This window comes from Mizuhopecten yessoensis, unplaced genomic scaffold (genome assembly GCF_002113885.1).
Source record: "Mizuhopecten yessoensis strain PY_sf001 unplaced genomic scaffold, ASM211388v2 scaffold4373_1, whole genome shotgun sequence".
Lineage (NCBI taxonomy): Eukaryota > Metazoa > Mollusca > Bivalvia > Pectinida > Pectinidae > Mizuhopecten > Mizuhopecten yessoensis.
This window is the reverse complement of record NW_018405513.1, coordinates 349,273-369,680: the sequence shown is the minus strand read 5'-3', so window position 1 is coordinate 369,680 and position 20,408 is coordinate 349,273. Positions and strand designations below refer to the sequence as shown.

The following is a 20,408-nucleotide window of genomic DNA, read 5'->3' as shown; positions in this document are numbered from 1 at the left end:
AGTGTTCTTTAGTAAAAATGTAAATGCATGCTTAGAAGTCATGTTTAATAAGGGTATAACCTATTCGCGTTCATACCGGCATGAAAATTTAAAAACAATCGTTCAATCCCTATATATGAACATTTACCCTCTTGGGGTGATATTGGGAATGTCCAACCCTCAGGTTGATAATGTACATGCATCATGTTATATGGATATCTATGACAAAAAGTATCGTGTTAAATAGATAACTTTGACAAGTAATTGTGTTAATTAGATAAATTTGACAAGTAATTGGGTTAATTAGATAACTTTTACAAGAGATAACTTTGACAAGTAATTGGGTTAATTAGATAACTTTGACAAGTAGTTGTGTTAATTAGATAACTTTGGCAGGTAGTTGTGTTAATTAGATAACTTTGACAAGTGATTGGGTTAATTAGATCACTTTGACGAGTAATTGTGTTAATTAGATAACGTTGACAAGTAATTGTGTTAATTAGATAATTTTAACAAGTAATTGTGTAATATATATAACTTTGACAAGTAATTGTGTAATATATATGACTTTGACAAGTAATTGTGTTAATTAGATAACTTTGGCAAGTAATTGTGTTTATTAGATAACTTTGACAAGTAATTGTGTTAGTTAGATAACTTTGACAAGTAATTGTGTTAATTAGATGATTTTAACAAGTAATTGTGTAATATATATAACTTTGACAAGTAATTGTGTTAATTAGAAAACTTTGACAAGTAATTGGGTTAATTAGATTTAACTTTGACAAGTAATTGTGTTAATTATATGATTTTAACAAGTAATTGTGTAATATATATAACATTGACAAGTAATTGTGTTAATTAGATTATTTTAACAAGTAATTGTGTAATATATATAACTTTGACAAGTAATTGTGTTAATTAGATAACTTTGACAAGTAGTTGTGTTAATTAGATAACTTTGACATTAGTTGTGTTAATTAGATAACTTTGACAAGTAGTTGTGTTAATTAGATAACTTTGACAAGTAATTGTGTTAATTAGATATAACGTTGACAAGTAATTGTGTTAATTAGAAAACTTTGACAAGTAATTGGGTTAATTAGATAATTTTAACAAGTAATTGTGTAATATATATAACTTTGACAAGTAATTGTGCAATCTATATAACTTTGACCAGTAATTGTGTTAATTAGATAACTTTGACAAGTAATTGTGTCAATTAGATAACTTTGACAAGTAGTTGTGTTAATTAGATAAATTTGACAAGTAATTGGGTTAATTAGATAACTTTGACAAGTAATTTGGTTAATTAGATAACTTTGACAAGTAGTTGTGTTAATTAGATAACTTTGACAAGTAATTGGGTTAATTAGATAACTTTGACAAGTAATCGTGTTAATTAGATTACGTTGACAAGTAATTGTGTTAATTAGATAATTTTAACAAGTAGTTGTGTAATATATATAACTTTGACAAGTAATTGTGTTAATTAGATAACTTTGACAAGTAGTTGTGTAATATATATAACTTTGACAAGTAATTGTGTAATATATATAACTTTGATAAGTAATTGTGTTAACTAGATAACTTTGACAAGTAATTGTGTTAATTAGATAACTTTGACAAGTAGTTGTGTTAATTAGATAATTTTGACAATTAATTATTAAATAATTATATAGGAACATTTACCCTCTTGGGGTGATATTGGGCATGTCCAACCATCAGGTTGATAATGTACATGTATCATGTTATATGGATATCTATGACAAAGTATCGTGTTAAATAGATAACTTTGACAAGTAATTTGGTTAATAAGATAACTTTGACAAGTAGTTGTGTTAATTAGATAACTTTGACAAGTAATTGGGTTAATTAGATAACTTTGACAAGTAATCGTGTTAATTAGATTACGTTGACAAGTAATTGTGTTAATTAGATAATTTTAACAAGTAGTTGTGTAATATATATAACTTTGACAAGTAATTGTGTTAATTAGATAACTTTGACAAGTAGTTGTGTAATATATATAACTTTGACAAGTAATTGTGTAATATATATAACTTTGATAAGTAATTGTGTTAACTAGATAACTTTGACAAGTAATTGTTTTAATTAGATAACTTTGACAAGTAGTTGTGTTAATTAGATAACTTTGACAAGTAATTGTGTTAATTAGATAATTTTAACAAGTAATTGTGTAATATATATAACTTTGACAAGTAATTGTGTAATATTTATAACTTTGACAAGTAGTTTTGTTAATTAGATAACTTTTACAAGTAATTGGGTTTATTAGATAACTTTGACAAGTAATTGTGTTAATTAGATAACGTCGACAAGTAATTGTGTTAATTAGATATTTTTGACAATTAATTATCAAATAATTATATATGAACATTTACCCTCTTGGGGTGATATTGGGAATGTCCAACCATCAGGTTGATAATGTACATGTATCATGTTATATGGATATCTATGACAAAGTATCGTGTTAAATAGATAACTTTGACAAGTAATTGTGTTAATAAGATAACTTTGACAAGTTATTGTGTTAATTAGATAACTTTGACAAGTAATTGTGTTAATTAGATAACTTGGACAAGTAATTGTGTTAATTTGATAACTTTGACAAGGTATTGTGGTATACATGCGTAGATTACTTTGACAAGGTATTGCGTTAAATACATTACTCTGACAAGGTTTTGTGTAATATACGTCGACAATGTATTGTGGTATAATGTATAGATCACTTTGACGAGCAATTGTATTATATAGATACCTTTGACAATATATCATGTTACTTGTATAAAAGGAATGTTGACATTGCGTTGTACATTATAGTGTTTTAGCTGTTGTTACAAGTAAAAATGTTTAGACAAATGTTTTGAGAACGTACCGCTACAATAAAATATGTATGATTATTTAAAAAAGGACGACAAGTATTATTTCTAACATGGTTCTCAAAGTGAATAACATTTTTAATGTTGAGCATTTATGTGTCCATATCAAACATAATTGTTATAAATTGATTGTAATGTGGGTTTTTTTACTGTCTTCTCCAGCTTACTATTTAATTCAATGACACATGTATTCAGCAAAACAACAAACTATAAAACACTTTGCTTTTTCAGTGTCACTTGTAAACCTGTTTTTCGATATATCTTCATCTAGCTCGGTTTGAAGTATCGGAAAACCTAACCTCATTACTGTTGTTGGTCCCTGTGGTGTTCGGCTTGGAAAGGTTGCACTACACCTGATGACCTTTACAACTTGCACTTCGTTTCATCATCACATTAGACTTATATATGCATGGCCGATTTTTTCTGTTACGAAAATAATACAAATAGGGATTTATAGTTGAATTTACATAACCGAACCAAGTCACTATTTTCCAAAGCACCTCACTGATCGTATAGTTCATAAGTGGGTCGATGACGTTGAAGACAAAAAATGGCAACCAACATATGAGAAAACACCCCAGCATAATGGCTATTGTCCTGGCAACACTAGCCTCCCTCATGAGGAAGTGTTCTTTTTGTTTAGACTGCACTGCCATACCGTCCGTCATTTGGCGAAGTTGTCGTGTTCGAACTCGAACATTCCAGAAAATCTTAAAATTTAGCACTAACATGAATATTGACGGAATGTAGAATGAAATGACAGAGCATATGACAGCATAATAGGCATTAACTCTGAACTGGCACTGAGAGGAACAAGAATAATATTCTTCTATTCCGATCATGTGAACTTTACCAAATATTAATCCAAATGAGATTACGGCCGGCAGTGACCAGCAGAGCATCAGTAGGGTTGCCACACACGTTTGACTTATCAGATCGTGATACTTAAAAGGCAAACATATCGCCACATACCGGTCTATTGTCATACACATCAAATGTAGAATTGACGTTGTGGTAAACATCACATCAAAACTCCAAGCCATGAGACAGATATTTGGATCACTTAGCCACGCCATGTTACTCACTTCCTGCAGTATGGAAAACAGCATCACGAAAATTGCTACAGCAATGTCAGCAATGGCCAAAGACACTACAAACACATTGGCTTTCTGCCGGAAGTTACTGCGTCTGACAATGATGATGATGACCAAGAGGTTTCCTAATATTGTCAATACCGGAAGGCTTGAAAGGCAAATGATTACAAGTGTCGAAACCACGCCATCTCCCAAGATCTGTTCCGGTTTAGGCTCGGGCCGGCAACTTAGATTCACGGTCTCATTCTCCATACTGAATTAAATCTTACAAAATCCGCAGTTGGTTCGATGTGGAAAGGGCAACGATTTACTCAGCTTGATCGTTAAGAGAATTTCTAGTTAAATTAGGCTAGTTGTATAATTCCACGTGTAATGTTGTTTGTATTGTAACTTTTTCATTTTGATTTCCTGTCGCAGACAAGAGCAGAAACACAAAAAAACCGCAACAATACGATTCATTAAGCAGTAATTAGCCCTAGCCGATAGATGCTGTTCATTCAATCCTAAATAGCATAACTCCTTAAGGCATGATGTGCGTAGGAACACAGTACAATCGATAAGACATTGCATATTTCAAGTATACCCGTTTTTCACAGAGTTCAACTGACGAACTGAAAAGTGTGTCGACCTTTCACCTTACTCAAACGTTCTGTTATATGACCATATTGATTTTACATCTGGTTGAAAATTTAATGTAAACCACGGTTGACGAATAATACTGCTCTATGACGATTTGTTTTCACTTTCACTAACCATCATCGCAGTAATGTTCAGAACACTGCACATTTGAGTATCAATAGTTATATCTAATTTAAACGTAAACATTTACGACATCTGATGATTAACAACAATATTCCGACATTTCTTTCATAACATTTCCTCTATTCAACTTTAGATGAAACAGCTGGTAACACATGTCAGGTTTTTGACCAGTTCTTTGTAAGAAAGTTTTGTGTGTTTATGTTTTGACTTTTAGATAGAGGTTCTCATAACCGTCAAATGCACTGTAGAATCTCAATGACGAGTTGATTCATTTCCTTCTAATGTTTTCCTTTGTTTCTATTTGTTATGATGACCTTGTCTATGAACAGTACGGTTATCTGTCCGGACTGTACTTTCCTGATGTTCTTGTGCTTTCTGAAACAAAAAGAGATAACAGGTTTAACATTGCACATAAATGTAATTCAGCACTCAAACATGTATATCATAACATGTTATATATAACTTACCGCACACCGCGGAGGAGGTTTTATTTGTGTATGTGGCGTAACAATATGCTCTTTATCTAAACATGGCAAATTCGTTGTCTGACACACAGCTATTTTGTATTACTGTGTCTTAAGGGTGTTCTGCGATATCTGTTGCTCATTTAGTAATTCAGTGTAATACTACATCAAACAAATTCTGGAGGTTTCAAATGCCGACTAAGAAACCAACGGGTGATGGAGACCTACAGAAGTATCAAGTGAGTTGAAGATTAACTGCGAGATAGAGGATTCAGTCCTTATATTTACATTCAGACCGATTTCGATAATAGTTTTGACGATCTCATGAGTTATAAGATATCAGACTGTGACGTCATCACTCACTGTGTGACGTAGTCCGGGTAAGATAAATATATTATTTTTCCTGTAATTAATCGAGATCGGTTTATCTCAGTCGAAGGTAAAGTTTCTGTAACATTATACCAACCGAGGCGTATGTCAAGATGAGGATGTAACACAATTTTAGCCCGAGACTGATATAATTGATTTTTTTCGCGCATTTTTTTTGTTTGAAAATAAATGCAATGTCGTTAAAGACTACAAGTGTCCCGTCTGGGGCTTCAAATGCATATGGCCTCTATACTGTTAAAGTTACCTTTTTATGCTCTGCGTAAAAATGTAGTCCGTCCTTACAATGAAGACAACGTATTTCACAGTGTAGATTATATTTTATTTACAACATCAGGAATCTAACAACATCAAAACACTTAACATGACGACAAAACAGACTATTTTTAATGCAGATTGTCAATTTCAAGTCGTTAACGCGCTAATACATACATGTACATTGTTGTGCAAAAATTCCGCGATATGTCGAATAAAGGTATGTACCGGACAGATCGGACGAGATAGAAAAAATCTAGCCCGGGGTATGACCTGGGATGTCTCTGTCTGGGGTGCTAGAAAACTGGCTCTTTTCTATTGGTTTAAACAATATAACAACATACCTGTCACCTTCCAAAATTTCAAAAACTGTAATTTTCTAGTGTTTACATGTATATCAAGCCCTTTGGGATATAATCATCAATAATTTGCCAGTGATTTGCACATTTAAGCAGTATTAAGTTCACCTCACATCGCTTTCACCTTCCAAAATTTCAAAAAACGTTAATTATAAGCTTCTATTGTTTAAACTGTAACTCCGGTGTGCAAGAACGCTCTACAATGGTAAGCCAAGCAATGTCATGAAAATATCGGGGAACGAAAATGTCATTCATATCAATGTATCCAAATAAATACTAGCGCCTGGATTAGAGTACCAATTATATAACAGAAATGACATGCAGGCTCTTATTTACATGAAGAGAAATAATATTCGGATATTGCTTTCTTAATATTTCCTCATATCAACTTAACATGAAACAGCTGGTAACACATGTCAGGATTTTGAATTGTTATTTATAACTTTTTGTATCGTTTGCGTGATATATATATAGTTCAAGCAAAAATCTATATATAGTAACACAAAACGAAACTACAATACTATGCGATCTTTTTTCTTTACATCGTGCAGAACGGACTTTAATATTTTCGACGCTCTGATTGGTTAAAAATAAATCGAACGATAAATATCATCGTTTTAAACATTTATGAGCCACAATAAAAATAGTGATCATCTCCACTTATTTAACTTTAGCTGATAAACGTATGTATTTGTAGTTTTAAATGCAAGTTATAAAAATAAAGTTTTCAAATTGTAATCTACGACTTTTTTAACCAATCGCCTGAACATTTTGCTAGATCTGTGAGGACTTCTTTAACTGTACCCCGCTTTAAAACTTGCAACGTTCTGATTAATTGATTTATTTCAGCATAATTTCAGCCTAAGATTGAACAGCGCCATTCCCTACTCTAAACACTTTAGCAAAAACTAAACACAACTTTATTTCTGTCAATAATATGCCGTCTTCAAGTCGACTGTTGATTTTCTAAGATAGGTCAAGCACGGGCTAAATACTCGTCTGCTACTGTCACTTGCCGTCTGCTATCGGCATCGCCAAGCATATATATTGACGAGCAATTTGCAGCATCCACATATCGTCTTGTTTTGACACACAGTGTACCTGTTTTGTGACAAGTGTACCCCAGTTATGTAATAACTTTGCTTAGAAAATCCTATAATTTGCATACAGTGACTATGCAAGATCGGTCCCTCTAGGCAAGACCGTTACTAGCATTAGTTTCCTCCCAGTACTATAGGTCTACTAAAGCGACTGTTCCGTTACCTGGAGAAATATTCCATTGATTATGAGTTGTAACGGATGCTTTCCTGCCTTGGAGTAGATCTAGTGTTCTGTAAAATGTTGCATCGACTTGGCCCATACTCACGATACGGTACAAAATTCCAATCTATTCCACAGGAGTTCTCGCAGCGGTGTTATCATCACGATATTGAAAATCGGGTACTGGGGCTTGAAAACCAAAACCATACTATTGAGCAGGAAAACATTAACTTGAAAGAAGATTTTCTGAAATTACAGGCTCACTCAATGAAATACAATTTAATCTTCAACGGTATCGAGGAAAATGAAGGAGAGAACACCGAGGTGGTATTAAAAAAAGTCATGAAGGATGTTTTGGAGTTGACAATGCGGATGACATCAGATTTCATAACATTCATCGCCTCAGACCAAGGAGAGACCGGAGACCGAGGGGTATCATAGCCGTATTTGAGCGATTTAGTGACCGCGATACGATCATGGAGCAGGTCCCGGCTAAGTTGAGAGACAAACGTTAGTTTTCTGTTTTTCAACAACTTCCGCAGGAAATTGCTAATCGCCGCAGCGCGCTTCTACCTAAAATGAGGGAACTCAAACGTAGTGGTGAACGGGTGAAACTTGTTTACGACACGCTGTACGAGATCGGTGTACCCTATCGACCCCAGCACGAGCAAGGTACACCTGCACCCGGCCAGGACCCGTACGCGGCGACCATGGACAGCGCATATAGGCCAGGTCCTCGGGTACGTTGACTGAGAAACTATCTATTAGCTGTATAAACGTTTGTGGTATCCAACAGAAACTATTGAACCCTGATTTTCATGACTTGATAACTGAACATGATCTACTTGTATGCGTTGAGTCTAAAACTGATGAGTTTGATGAATTAAAGGTTCCTAGCGGGTATAGTTATCACCTGAAAAATAGATACAAATTTAAGCACAGGTCTGGAGGAATTGCGGTAATAATTAAATCTCACCTGATGAAAGTTGTCAAATTCATACAATCGGACTCTGAATTTGTACAGTGGGTTAAACTAGATATAGATAACAATTGTACTCTAATGGGTTGTGTGTATGTACCTCCGGATGGGTCTGTATACGCATCAGAGGAGTCTTTTTCTGAAATAGAAAATGAATTAGCCAGCTTTTCTATAGACACCTCAAATGTTCTGTTGGTGGGTGATGTTAATGGTCGTACCAGCACATTAATTGATTACGTTTTACCTGATGAGGACCTTATTGATATCCTTAATATTGACACCACTGAAGTAGAGGATATCCACGCTTGCCAGAGGCTGGTGTCCTGTAATGTGTCTATCGATCGAGTTAACGAAGATAAAGGTCGCGCAATTGGTATGTGCAAACGATGTTCGTTATTCATAGGCAATGGTCGTCTCCACAAAGACAAAGGTGTTGGTAAGGTCACCTGTAAAGGAGTGAGTGTCGGTGATTACCTACTGTTTAATGTTGATATAGATTATAGTATCGTTGATTTTGAAATTTGTGATTATAATCCAATGTTCTCAGATGTTCACTGTCGATTGAAATTTTGTATTGGTTATAAGCCAAAAGTTACAGGAAAAAATTCTGATGAGTCAAAAACAGTGGAATATGTAAAATGGGAACATAGTAAAAACAACCAATACACTGAGTCGATTGATGATGTGATACATACAATGAATGAAATAAATGACCGAATTGATACTTTGAGTAACAAAAATCTTGTTGAAAAAAATGAAGTTGATGAAATAGTTTCAAAATTTTGTAATGTTATGCTAGACACGGCTCGGAAAACTATGGGGGTTAAAACGTATGTAAGCGCTGGTAACAGGCCAAAACCTAAAGTAACATCTAAAAATAAACCATGGTTTGACAAGAAATGTAATACTACTAGATCTGCATTTAACAAGAGTCGGTCAAGGCACAGCTTAAGCAAATGTAACGAAACTAAGAATGAAATGAACAAATGTGCTAAGTCATACCGGAAACAATTAAACAAAAGTTTTAAAGAATATATACCGAAATGTGCGCACAACTTACGCGCGTCGGCTAAACACAATCCAGGGGAATTTTGGAAAATTCTTAAAAAAAAATCTATGACGAAAAACAAAGATAATGAAATTTCAGTATATGTCCTATGTAACTTCTTCAAAGAGTTAAATGACAAAGATGATGAGGATGACGATGATGAAGATGATGGTGACGATGGCGATGATGGTGATGCAGATGATGATGATGATGATCTAAATAGGGAAATTACGCTTGACGAAGTAAATAAAAGTATCAAGGAGCTCAAAAGTGGTAAGTCACCGGGTATGGATCAGGTTTTGAACGAAAATATCAAATATCTACCTAATGAAGCACGTCTAGTAATATGTAAACTGTTTAACCTTATTTTTAACTCTGGAGTGATCCCTGAATCCTGGACAATTGGGATAATAAAACCAATTTATAAGAAAAAGGGTGACCCTAAAGACCCAGATAATTACCGGGGTATCACACTGATAAGTTGTCTCGGGAAACTGTTTACACATATTTTGAACAACAGGCTTAATGACTACTCAGATAAACACAATATAATCTCTCCTAATCAAGCAGGTTTCCGTAAAGGTCACTCCACGGTTGACAATATTTTTGTATTGCACACGCTGTTATCTTTATATTTGGCCAGTAACAAAAAACTGTATACGACTTTTATCGATTTTAGAAAAGCGTTCGATACGGTTTGGAGAGTCGGACTTTTCAGAAAACTATATTAAAGCAAAATTAGAGGCAAATGCTTTACTATTATCAAAAACATGTATGAAAATATAAAATCATGTGTAGAATTAAAAACGCTAAGTCTGAGTTATTTCCTTGTCTAGTTGGTGTAAGGCAGGGCGAAAATCTTTCCCCTTTTTATTTTCTATCTACCTTAATGACATGGAAGACTTTTTTAGAGACAATAGTTCACTTCCCTTAGAACAATTGAAAGATAAATTTCAGACTGAGCTGAATATGTTTGTGGATCTTTTTGTCCTGTTATACGCTGACGATACAATTCTTCTTTCTGATTCTGCTGAAGGTTTGCAAAATGCTCTTAACGTTTTTCAGAAATACTGTGATATATGGAAATTAGAAGTTAATGTGAAGAAAACAAAAATACTTGTATTCTGTAAACGCAAATCTAATAATAACCATGTATTTAGAATTAACGGTAAAGTTATAGAAGAGGTGGACAATTTCAGCTATCTGGGTGTGATTTTTAATTACAATGGTAGCTTTTTGAAATGTAAACGAAAGCTTTGTGAGCAAGCCCAAAAATCTTTTTTTTTTCTGTGTATCGTAATATAAAAAATCAACATCTTCCAATAGACTTGCAACTTAAATTATTTCATACCCTCGTTAGTCCTATATTGTTATATGGATCTGAAATATGCGGTTACGAAAATATCAAAATAGTAGAACAAACTCATTTGAAATTTTGCAGACGAATTTTGGGCCTGAGAACTTCGACTCCAAACTTTATGATATATGGTGAATTAGGTCAATATCCTCTTGAGATAGCTGTTAAGTTGAGAATGATGACTTTTTATAACTCACTCTTAACGAATACCTCTAAACTTAGTTGCCATATTATAGGTTAATGTTCAAACTTCAAGCTGTAAGTTTAAATGGTTAGAATATATAAAAATGAGTTTTGATGAAGTCGGACAAAGTTCTATTTTTATAAAACAGGAACCTATTAGTAAATATTATATTAAAAACACTGTTAAACAAATTTTTATTGATCAATTTTTACAAAGATGGCATGCAAACATTCAAAATTCATCACGAGGTGAACTCTATGGTAAATTTAAGAAGAAACATGTACTTGAGCCTTATTTGACTCGCCTTTCTGAAAAAAACAGATCAATATTATGCAAATTTAGATGTTCTAATATGACATTTCCCATTGAAAAGGGTAGGTGGCATAATATCCAAAAACAAGACCGAAAATGCACTCTATGTAAAAATGAGATAGGCGACGAATTTCACTATTTGTTCAAATGTACAAATTTAATAATTGTAGAGCTTAGAGAAAAATATATACCTCTGTAATATAGAAAAAATCCGTATCAAATTAAAATGAGTGGTCTTTTGTCATTTTGCAACACGACAGTATTAAATGGAATTTGTCTTTTGTTGGAAAAAATTAACAAACTGCTGTAATATGTATCATGATCACTGTTTTGTGTACTTGCCATCCATTTTGTCATCACATGTGTATTATTATACTCTGATACCTCATGTTGTACATTTTAATGTATCTGCGGAAAACCAATAAACTTGTAAACTTGGATATAGCAGTTTAGTCCCTGCAGTTCTTCTGTTTTTGTTTGTATTTTCAAACATTCAAATTCCGAACTACATATACTATGATTCTGTAGAATTCTATAGAATCTGAATTTCATGGAACTCTTCCAAATTATATTTCAGAATAGTGAAAGTGCAAACATTGACAATATAGTTGAAACTTCTCAGTACCCTTTACTTGTTCAATTCAAGATATTTTGTTGTTTTCCACAACAGGGTGAAGCCTATGAAGTCTTCTCCAATTCTGGTAACAGCATGTGATCAAAATAGTACATTACATGTTTAGCATAGGGGTTATGTTGGACAGTTGATATATATTTAATAATCAAAAGTTTGATTAATTGTTGGAATAATATTTATTGAATTAATTGAAGTTTAAAGAACTGTTACCCTAGCTCAATGATAAACAAACGATATGCTTACACACATACATGTCAGTACTTGCCTAAAGTACATTGATATGTTAACCTGGATTAACAACAGCAGGTTAATTTGGTGAAATGAGAAAATGTTGTAAAATGTACAAAAAGTCTAGACTTTTATCGGCTATTCAATACTTTTTTCTTATACAGCTGTTTGCAACACTGAACAAAGTCACAGAAACTCTGATTGGTTATCAATAGATCAGAAGCTAAAAAAATCATCCTTTTAAACATCTCTGTGGGAATAGAAAATATGTTTCACAACGTATTTGCGTGAACTTTGCAAACGTATTCGTTTTGGTTTGAAATGTTTCTTCTTCAAAACGGGTTTACAAATTAAAGTTTTCAACGTTTTTAACGAATCAGGTTATTTGAATTTGACCAGTTTTGACCTCTCACAGACAGGTATTATGTTTGACTCAAAGGTCTACTGATTTCAATATGTGTATGTCACTCTATCCAACAAGAAAACAATCGTCAGCTTCACGAAAGCTACTAGGCCTGTGCAAGTCTAGTCGGTTTCAGTGCAAAGGAGATGTTTATCTACGACAATGCTGATGTGCCGCCGGGGGTATGTACGCGCATAAATGTGTTCTTTTATGTGGGTTAAAGGTAAGTCAAATAATTTTGCTTCGCCTACTATGTCAGTTCCTGTCGGTGTCACAATAATTTTTTTTAGTTTATGTTGATTCAATTTCAAATTCTTGTTATTTTTGTACATTTTTTTTTATATTTTGAATGGACAGTGTTACATATGATATAATGACTGGAAACTTATATGAACATGCTTTTAAATCCAGTTGGGAAAATAAAGACTAAAATTGGGAAAATACAGGGTCATATTCTAAATATTACATAACTTATTTCTTGCACCTGTGTCAATGTGGTCTCATTTGATGACTAAATACTGGTACAGTGAATATGAGATAAAATTTAAATATATTGTATGAGGGTTCTTTTATTATGGGAATTAAAGGGTTTTCCTCTGTCAAATACAAGTAAATGTAGAGATTCAACTGGGGAGAATCTTGATTACTTGTCAAGAATAACCTTATGTACAGATTTGAATTGCATTTTATGTACCGGTATATGTGTGCAATCTTATAATGCAAGTATTGATTTTTGACAATTATACTGCAGAATCATAATTAATATTAATGGAAAACTAAGGATCCTCTTATTTTACTAGTATATACAGTATCTTAGAATACAAAACTCGGGATCATTTTTTGCACATTGCAAATTGTATACATTTGGTTACCGGTGTAAAGGGAGAGGTAAAATCCCCGGCCAGACCGGGGTTCGAACCCGGGACCTTTCGAACTCTAGTTGGACACTTTTTTTTCTTGACAATGTATCAAGCATTTATTGGTCCAGTCATAGGGCCCCGGGGTTTGGGACCCCCGAGGTTCCTCGCAATGCATATAACTATTTATTTTCAATCAATAAAAAAATATCACAGATAGTACATGCGTTTAAAATATAGATTTATCACTTGACTTAGTTGTTTTAAGTAATATCAGAACAATTAACACTATATAAAACCATCTAAAAAGAACATACAATCACAGGTTTACTCCAAAATTTAAAACACAATTTGAACATCACCATCTCTCAACAAAATAACGTGATTGTTCTTAGTGAAATATTTGGCAAATATTGCCCTATTTTTCTCTTTGTTATAATATGTAAAAATATATTTTACAAAACGTTTGAAGGTGCATTTAAAAAACTTTTCAATATCAACATTTCCTTCTTTACACATAACAAGATTTCTCCGCTTAGATACACAATACCTCGCAACGCTCAATAAAAAATTAATCATATAATTGTTTACTCTCTTCCACTTTTCATAAAATCCAAATAAAACTAGGCGGTCAATATTGATACTATTTATATTACCAGTATCCGCACTAGCAAATAACTTATCAAGTAAATTTCTAAAAAAAAAAACTGAAATTTTGTAATTCAGGGCAAACTAAAAACATCTGCCACCGATCCTCCATTGTAACTTTACAAACAGGACAAATATCCGTATCAGATATACCAATCTTGAATAATTTCTGACGCGTAAAAATAGCATTATGCACAATTTTAAAATGTACTTCAATGACTACAACAGGATAATTAGGTGCATTTATAATGCTAAACACTTGATTAACCCGTTCACCTGGAAACTTATTTTCCCAAAACTTGACCGCTACCGGCGCGACAAAAGTAACATGCACCAATACGTTGTAAATATCACGTGTAGAACGTGGTGACACGCGCACGCCGTCTGCTCTTTGTAGTGTTACAACGGGATCTACCACACATGTTTGATCATAACTGTGACTTAATACAGTGTTCATTACCTTCTCAGGGAAGCTCTTTATAACTTGGATGTATTGTGATGATATTTCTTTTCTTGGTATGTCTGGATTATACTTGTGGACAATTTCAATGACAGAGTTACCTGAAGTAAACTTGGGATCACCTCGTATGAACATATTATTACATAATAGTTTAGCCTTGCTTTGAAAAAGAGGATTGAAATATACAGGCTGACAATATACTTTATCACTATTTTCCCCAAATTTTAAAAACTTAATTATTTCCACCCATGCTAACAACATTTTTCGATAAAAACACGGAATGCCTTGTTATTGTGAACATTTAAAATTACAACACAAACATGACAACCCAAGTTTCATATTCGCTATCGAAGATAAAAAGTATTTTCCTGTGTCCTTCCATAATATATTATCATTTCTAAGTAATCTAAAAGCGAACTTAATTCTAAAGGATTTCATTTTCAAATCAAGATCGGGAAACTTTAAACCTCCTTTAATTTTGAAACCTATTATTGTTTTATAAGATACCAGGTGTGCACCATTATTCCAGAGAAACTTCAAACAGAGATTCTTTATTTGAGTTTCGTGTTTCTCCGATATCGAAGCAACAGACAGCACATGCCAACATTTTGACAGTAATAAAGATGAAATAACAGTAGCACGACCCTGGATAATCAAATATTTAAAACTTGGTTTGACCACGTGGTCAACATTTTACATGTAGAAATAATTTTGACTTCCCAATTGAGATTCTCGCACATTATAATGTCTGTTCCTAAATATACAACAAGTACAAGTATTATTTCTTTTAAAAGTTAATATGAAACGCCTGTGCTTCTGTTTCTGTAAGTTTACCTGTACCAATACACAACACTTCTGATTTCTCAACATTAACTTTTGCTCCAGACGATTTTCCGTATTTTTCTAAAAATCACACAAGATACTTTACTCCGCTTGTTCCAGTCTACTCAGCTGTAAATGAGTATGTGGTTGGGCAGTGCTAGAATTGTAGAATGCTAGCTGTGAGTGCCGGAATGGCAGCACAAGCTGTATGCTCCCCAGGGAGTAGATCCATGAGAAATACGGCTTTAAGGCCCTAAAACCGCGGATACAGGGTTCGACACTAACACTAGTCTGCTAGCTAGTCCTGGACTAATAGAGTTCAGCAAGGACTAGTTAATCACCTAATTACCTAACTGGTCCTTTGGACTTGTGAAAAATATAATTATGATATGCGAATACTCCTTTTTTAAATTTAGAAAACTGCATAAAATAACATATATTGCATGATTATTCTCAAATATTTTCTCAAACTTTACAAAATGTGTATGGTAGTAGTTATTTTAAGTCCTGTGGACTGTCCCTTACTTTTGCTGTTTCGTGCTGTAGATCGCGAGGTTTCCTTATCAGGAAATCTGCGACAAGTTACATTGACGAAGGACTAGTAAATAATCTATTCAACTAGTCCTGTGGACTACCATGCAAAACAAGTGAGTGTCTAACCCTGGGAAAATGATTTGTGAACCGCTTTGAGACGACCTAGGAACTAGGTTGTGATGAAGCGGTATATGCATTTGTAAGAACCTCGAATTATTATTATTATTATAGACAACTACCAAAGTTTTCCCCAGGTCTGTTACCACCCAGGAACACACTAATGCTAGCCCCTCCCAGGGGTCATACAGGGATAAGATATACAACATAGTAATAAGTGAACTATACAGGTTGATTTTGAAAATAAAAGAAAACCAACTTATGTTTCATAGTAAACATCAACATTTGTTTACTAGTTCGGGGCATTGGGCTTGGCAATTTAGGCAAATATGTAGATCTTTCATGAACTGAAAAAATGGACATTGTTTATATTATCTTATTTTTCTTTAAACTACATATAATGTACCATTCATTTCATATTCATGGAAGAATATTCAGCGCACTATGTCCTAAGGAGGCATTCTGTTCGTTTTGTTCCCCTTAAGCCAGAGATTTATATACAACTTTATATGTATCCGCCTAAAGTTCTTAGCTGGGGCGCCACAGGCGCCCGGGTTCTACATTATCATCACAAAGGTTACTGAACTACAAATGTATGTGCGCTCGCTTATAAGCAGTGCCTATTTCATATCAAGAAAATGTTCTCAGTCGCGTTATAACGACTTAGTTTTCACAAAACTAAGTATTCTGATTTTGTTTCTTAACTTTTAGGTACAGGTTTCCAACGTCATTTGCACTGTAAACACATCACAATGACGAGTTGATGCATTTCCTCCTTTTGTTGTTGTTGCTTTATACAATAAATAAGTCAATAGCAAGATTTGAGTGTTGATATATAAGTGATGGACCCTTTCATACGATCAATAACAAGATGTGAATAGTCGAGATATCAATGATTCACCCTGGCGTACTCTAAAAAACACGACGCGAGGAGACGAGATATCAATGATTTACCCTGTCATACACTCAATAACACGAAATGTGTAGTCGAGATATCAATGATGTACCCTTTCATACCATCAATAACACGACGGAGGTAATCGAGATATCAATGATGTAACTGTCATACACTCAATAACACGATATGAGTAGTAGTAGATATGAATGATGTTCCATGTTATACACTAACTAAAAAGATGTGAACAGTCGAGATAGCAAAGACGCACCTGTCATAAACTCATTAACACGATACATTTGTGGGACTGCACTACGCGCCAAAAATAGCGTGCGCACATTGTGCATACATCGTGCACACACCGTCCGCATGGTACGCACAACTGTGCGATTTAACAATCGTTCGCCCCGTTGTGCGCTTCTCTCCGCACAAATGTACGATTTGGTAGAATTGGTTGATCAATATTACTGAGAAAAAAATTCCGGAGCCCTCGTATGGAATAAGGGACACTGTACATATAAATTTCCCATCAAGTTAACTAAGATTATGTTTAATTTTACAATGCGTGTTACACAGGATTACTGTGACCGTTAGACTATCAATAATGGGGTTAGCTCCCGGTCAATCATCAAAATGTCATTTACCAGTTCTGTTACATTTGTACCTGGGATCTCAAGTTCAAGTTCTTTATTACTTTGGGTCTTTTGACCCATCGGTTTCCAAAGTGAGATATATTTACAATATCTACAGACAATACAATACAATACAATATATGCAAGACATACAATACAATAGCAGCAATGTACAAACAGTATGGAGAGTGTAACAAATTAAGTTAATTGGTTTCTTCTTACCTTTGCCGCTTTTATATATTTGGCCAAATTGACAAGTTCTTTGGTGTTATTTACATTAAATAGATTTATCATTTTAAACATACTTCGTTTTTTTACATAGTACTTTTTCAAAAATTTAACACGCAAATTCGAATAACATGGACATTTCAACATAAAATGAAACTCATCTTCAACATCATTTAAATCACATACAGTACACACTCTAAGACTACGCTCAATATTTGGATATCTACCTTTTTCTATATTTAGATTATGAGCAGATATATTCTCTAGATAATGGTTTTCTTAAGTAACACTGTAAATCAAACTAGTTATAAAGATATGTATAGATATATACCTTTGAAGATGTTCTTACGTTTTCTTTGCATTCTTGTCTATATATATCAATAAGTCTTTCTCTAATAACATTATAACACATATCATCATTTATTTCTTTTTCCCATATGTTATCAAGGCCAATTCTAAATAAATCATTTTTTATGTTTAAAACCCATTTATCCGTATTCTCTAACATATCTTTATAACATGCTTGCAAAATACAATTACTAGTCCTTTTTAACTTAATCCAATATTTAATAATTCTTCACTTTCTTACCAATGACAATGGTTTGTTTGTTTGTTTGTTTATGTTTAACGGCCCATCGACGGCTGTGGTCATTAAGGGCCATGGTGATTTATTTATTTATTTATCTTATTTTAACAAACATGTGAATCGCGAAGATAAAATCAGATAAAAATGGTTCATTTTTAAAAGTATTCGCATTGTATGTGTAAATAATAAAAATAATAATAAAAGGGGGTTAAAATATTAAAAGAGATAACGAATAGATGATATGGAATATGCGGTATATATAACACGTCAAAAATGATAAGGTTGGTTAAAAGACATCAGAGTCTATAAAATAGACCGATATCTTTCAAATAGTTAAATAATGCCTTCGAATCCACGGAACTGAAAAGTGTTTTCATATCCGGGACTCGGAAGTAGTTATCACGAATGTGTTTAAAATCGGAACATTCTATTAAAAAATGCTCCACTGTAAATGGAGTGTCACATGCGTGGCATGAAGGTATATCTTCTCGTTTTAAAAGGTACGAATGAGTAGGATATGTGTGCCCAGTGCGGAGCCGAGCGAGGACAACTTCCTCTCTACGATCTTTCCGACTGGGAATAGATGTTTTAAGTTTCGGTTGTATCTTAAAAAGTTTGTTGTTGGTCTCCAGAGACCAGCGTTTCTGCCATTCATTTTGAATGGCTGTACGAATAGTAGGTTTAAAATCTGTGTATGGTAGTTTGATATTTGTTTGTTCGAGATTCAATGCATTTTTTGCTTCCCTGTCAGCAAATTCGTTGCCTTTTATTCCGACATGGCTCGGAATCCATAGTAAAGTTATTTTAGACTTTTTTAATATACGAGATATTCGAAGAGCAAGGTTTTGTACGATTGTGTTTTTAGGATCTCGTAACTGTAAACTCTGTAGGACAGATAGAGAGTCTGAACAAATAATTGCCTTTTTAATGCGGTGTTCATCGATATGGTCGAGGGCCAAACCAATGGCGCATGCTTCAGCAGAAAAGATGGAGGCGCCGTCTGGTAGTCGGACTGAAGTGCAAGTATTGGCAGTACAGCAGGCTGCTGCCACTTTCTCACCTTCTTTGGAGCCATCGGTGTAAAGTTGTGTATGAGAAGGGTAATTCGAAATGCATTCCCGAAAGGAGGATTTGTGTTCTTCGGGCATAACACTTGATTTCCCTCGCTCATGTAATGTAAAGTTAAAATCGGGGGTTTGAATGGTCCACGGAGGAACATCAGATATGTTAAATTCAGCTATGTCCGTCAATTTTATGTTGAGTTCTTGCAGGAAATTCAAAATTCGGATACCAAATGTTGGCAGAAGTTTTTGGTTTTGCGTAAATATGTTTTGGTATTTGGGGTTGAATACTTGGTTGAAAGCAGGATTTTTAGGGTTTGATTTTAATTGAGTTGCAAATTGTAATGAAAGTTTTATTCTTCTGTCATAAAGGGATGGTTCATTTGCTTCCACGTACAGGCTTTTTACAGGTGTTGTTCGAAAAGCTCCCAGGGCAAGACGTAGCCCTTGGTTATGGATTGGATCTAGCATCTGAAGGTACGAACTGCGCGCTGACCCGTATACCATAGAACCATAATCCAGTTTTGTTCGAATAAGTGATCTGTATAGGCGCAAAAGCATTTCACGATCCGCTCCCCAATCAGTATGAGAAAGGACTCGTATAATGTTTAACGCCTTGGAACACTTATCCTTCAGATACTTTATATGTGGTATGAAAGAGAGTTTCGAATCAAAAATGAGGCCGAGAAATTTAGTCTGTTCAACAACAGGAATTCTAGTGCCATCGAGTGTTAGATTTGGGTCATTGTGTGCTTTTCGTTTTTGACAGAAATGCATGCACACAGTTTTGGATTTAGAGAATTTGAAGCCGTTTTCGTCTGCCCAATTTTGTAGTTTGTTTAAACTCTGTTGAAGTTGTCGTTCTATCGTGTGCATGTTCTTAGATCTGTAACAGATCAAGAAGTCATCCACAAATAACGACCCTTCTGTTGATTGACCAAGACATTTGACTATATCATT

At 34.0% G+C, this 20,408-nt stretch overlaps 2 protein-coding genes across 3 annotated transcripts in view; both read right to left on the bottom strand.

Moving 5' to 3' along the window:
* Window positions 1–2,944: 2,944 nt before the first annotated feature.
* Window positions 2,945–20,408, bottom strand: part of LOC110448875 (5-hydroxytryptamine receptor 4-like) — a 64,607-nt gene continuing 47,143 nt past the window's right edge. For both annotated transcript variants that reach the window (XM_021495356.1, XM_021495357.1), the window contains one exon: window positions 2,945–5,113. In XM_021495356.1, coding sequence (XP_021351031.1) covers window positions 3,230–4,228 — 999 coding nt within the window. In that variant the 5' untranslated portion in view covers window positions 4,229–5,113 and the 3' untranslated portion in view covers window positions 2,945–3,229. The remainder of the gene's footprint in view (window positions 5,114–20,408) is intronic.
* The window catches only part of LOC110448883, a 6,516-nt gene continuing 2,494 nt past the window's right edge, over window positions 16,387–20,408 (bottom strand). Inside the window, exon 2 of the mRNA XM_021495364.1 lies at window positions 16,387–16,393. Coding sequence (XP_021351039.1) covers window positions 16,387–16,393 — 7 coding nt within the window. The remainder of the gene's footprint in view (window positions 16,394–20,408) is intronic.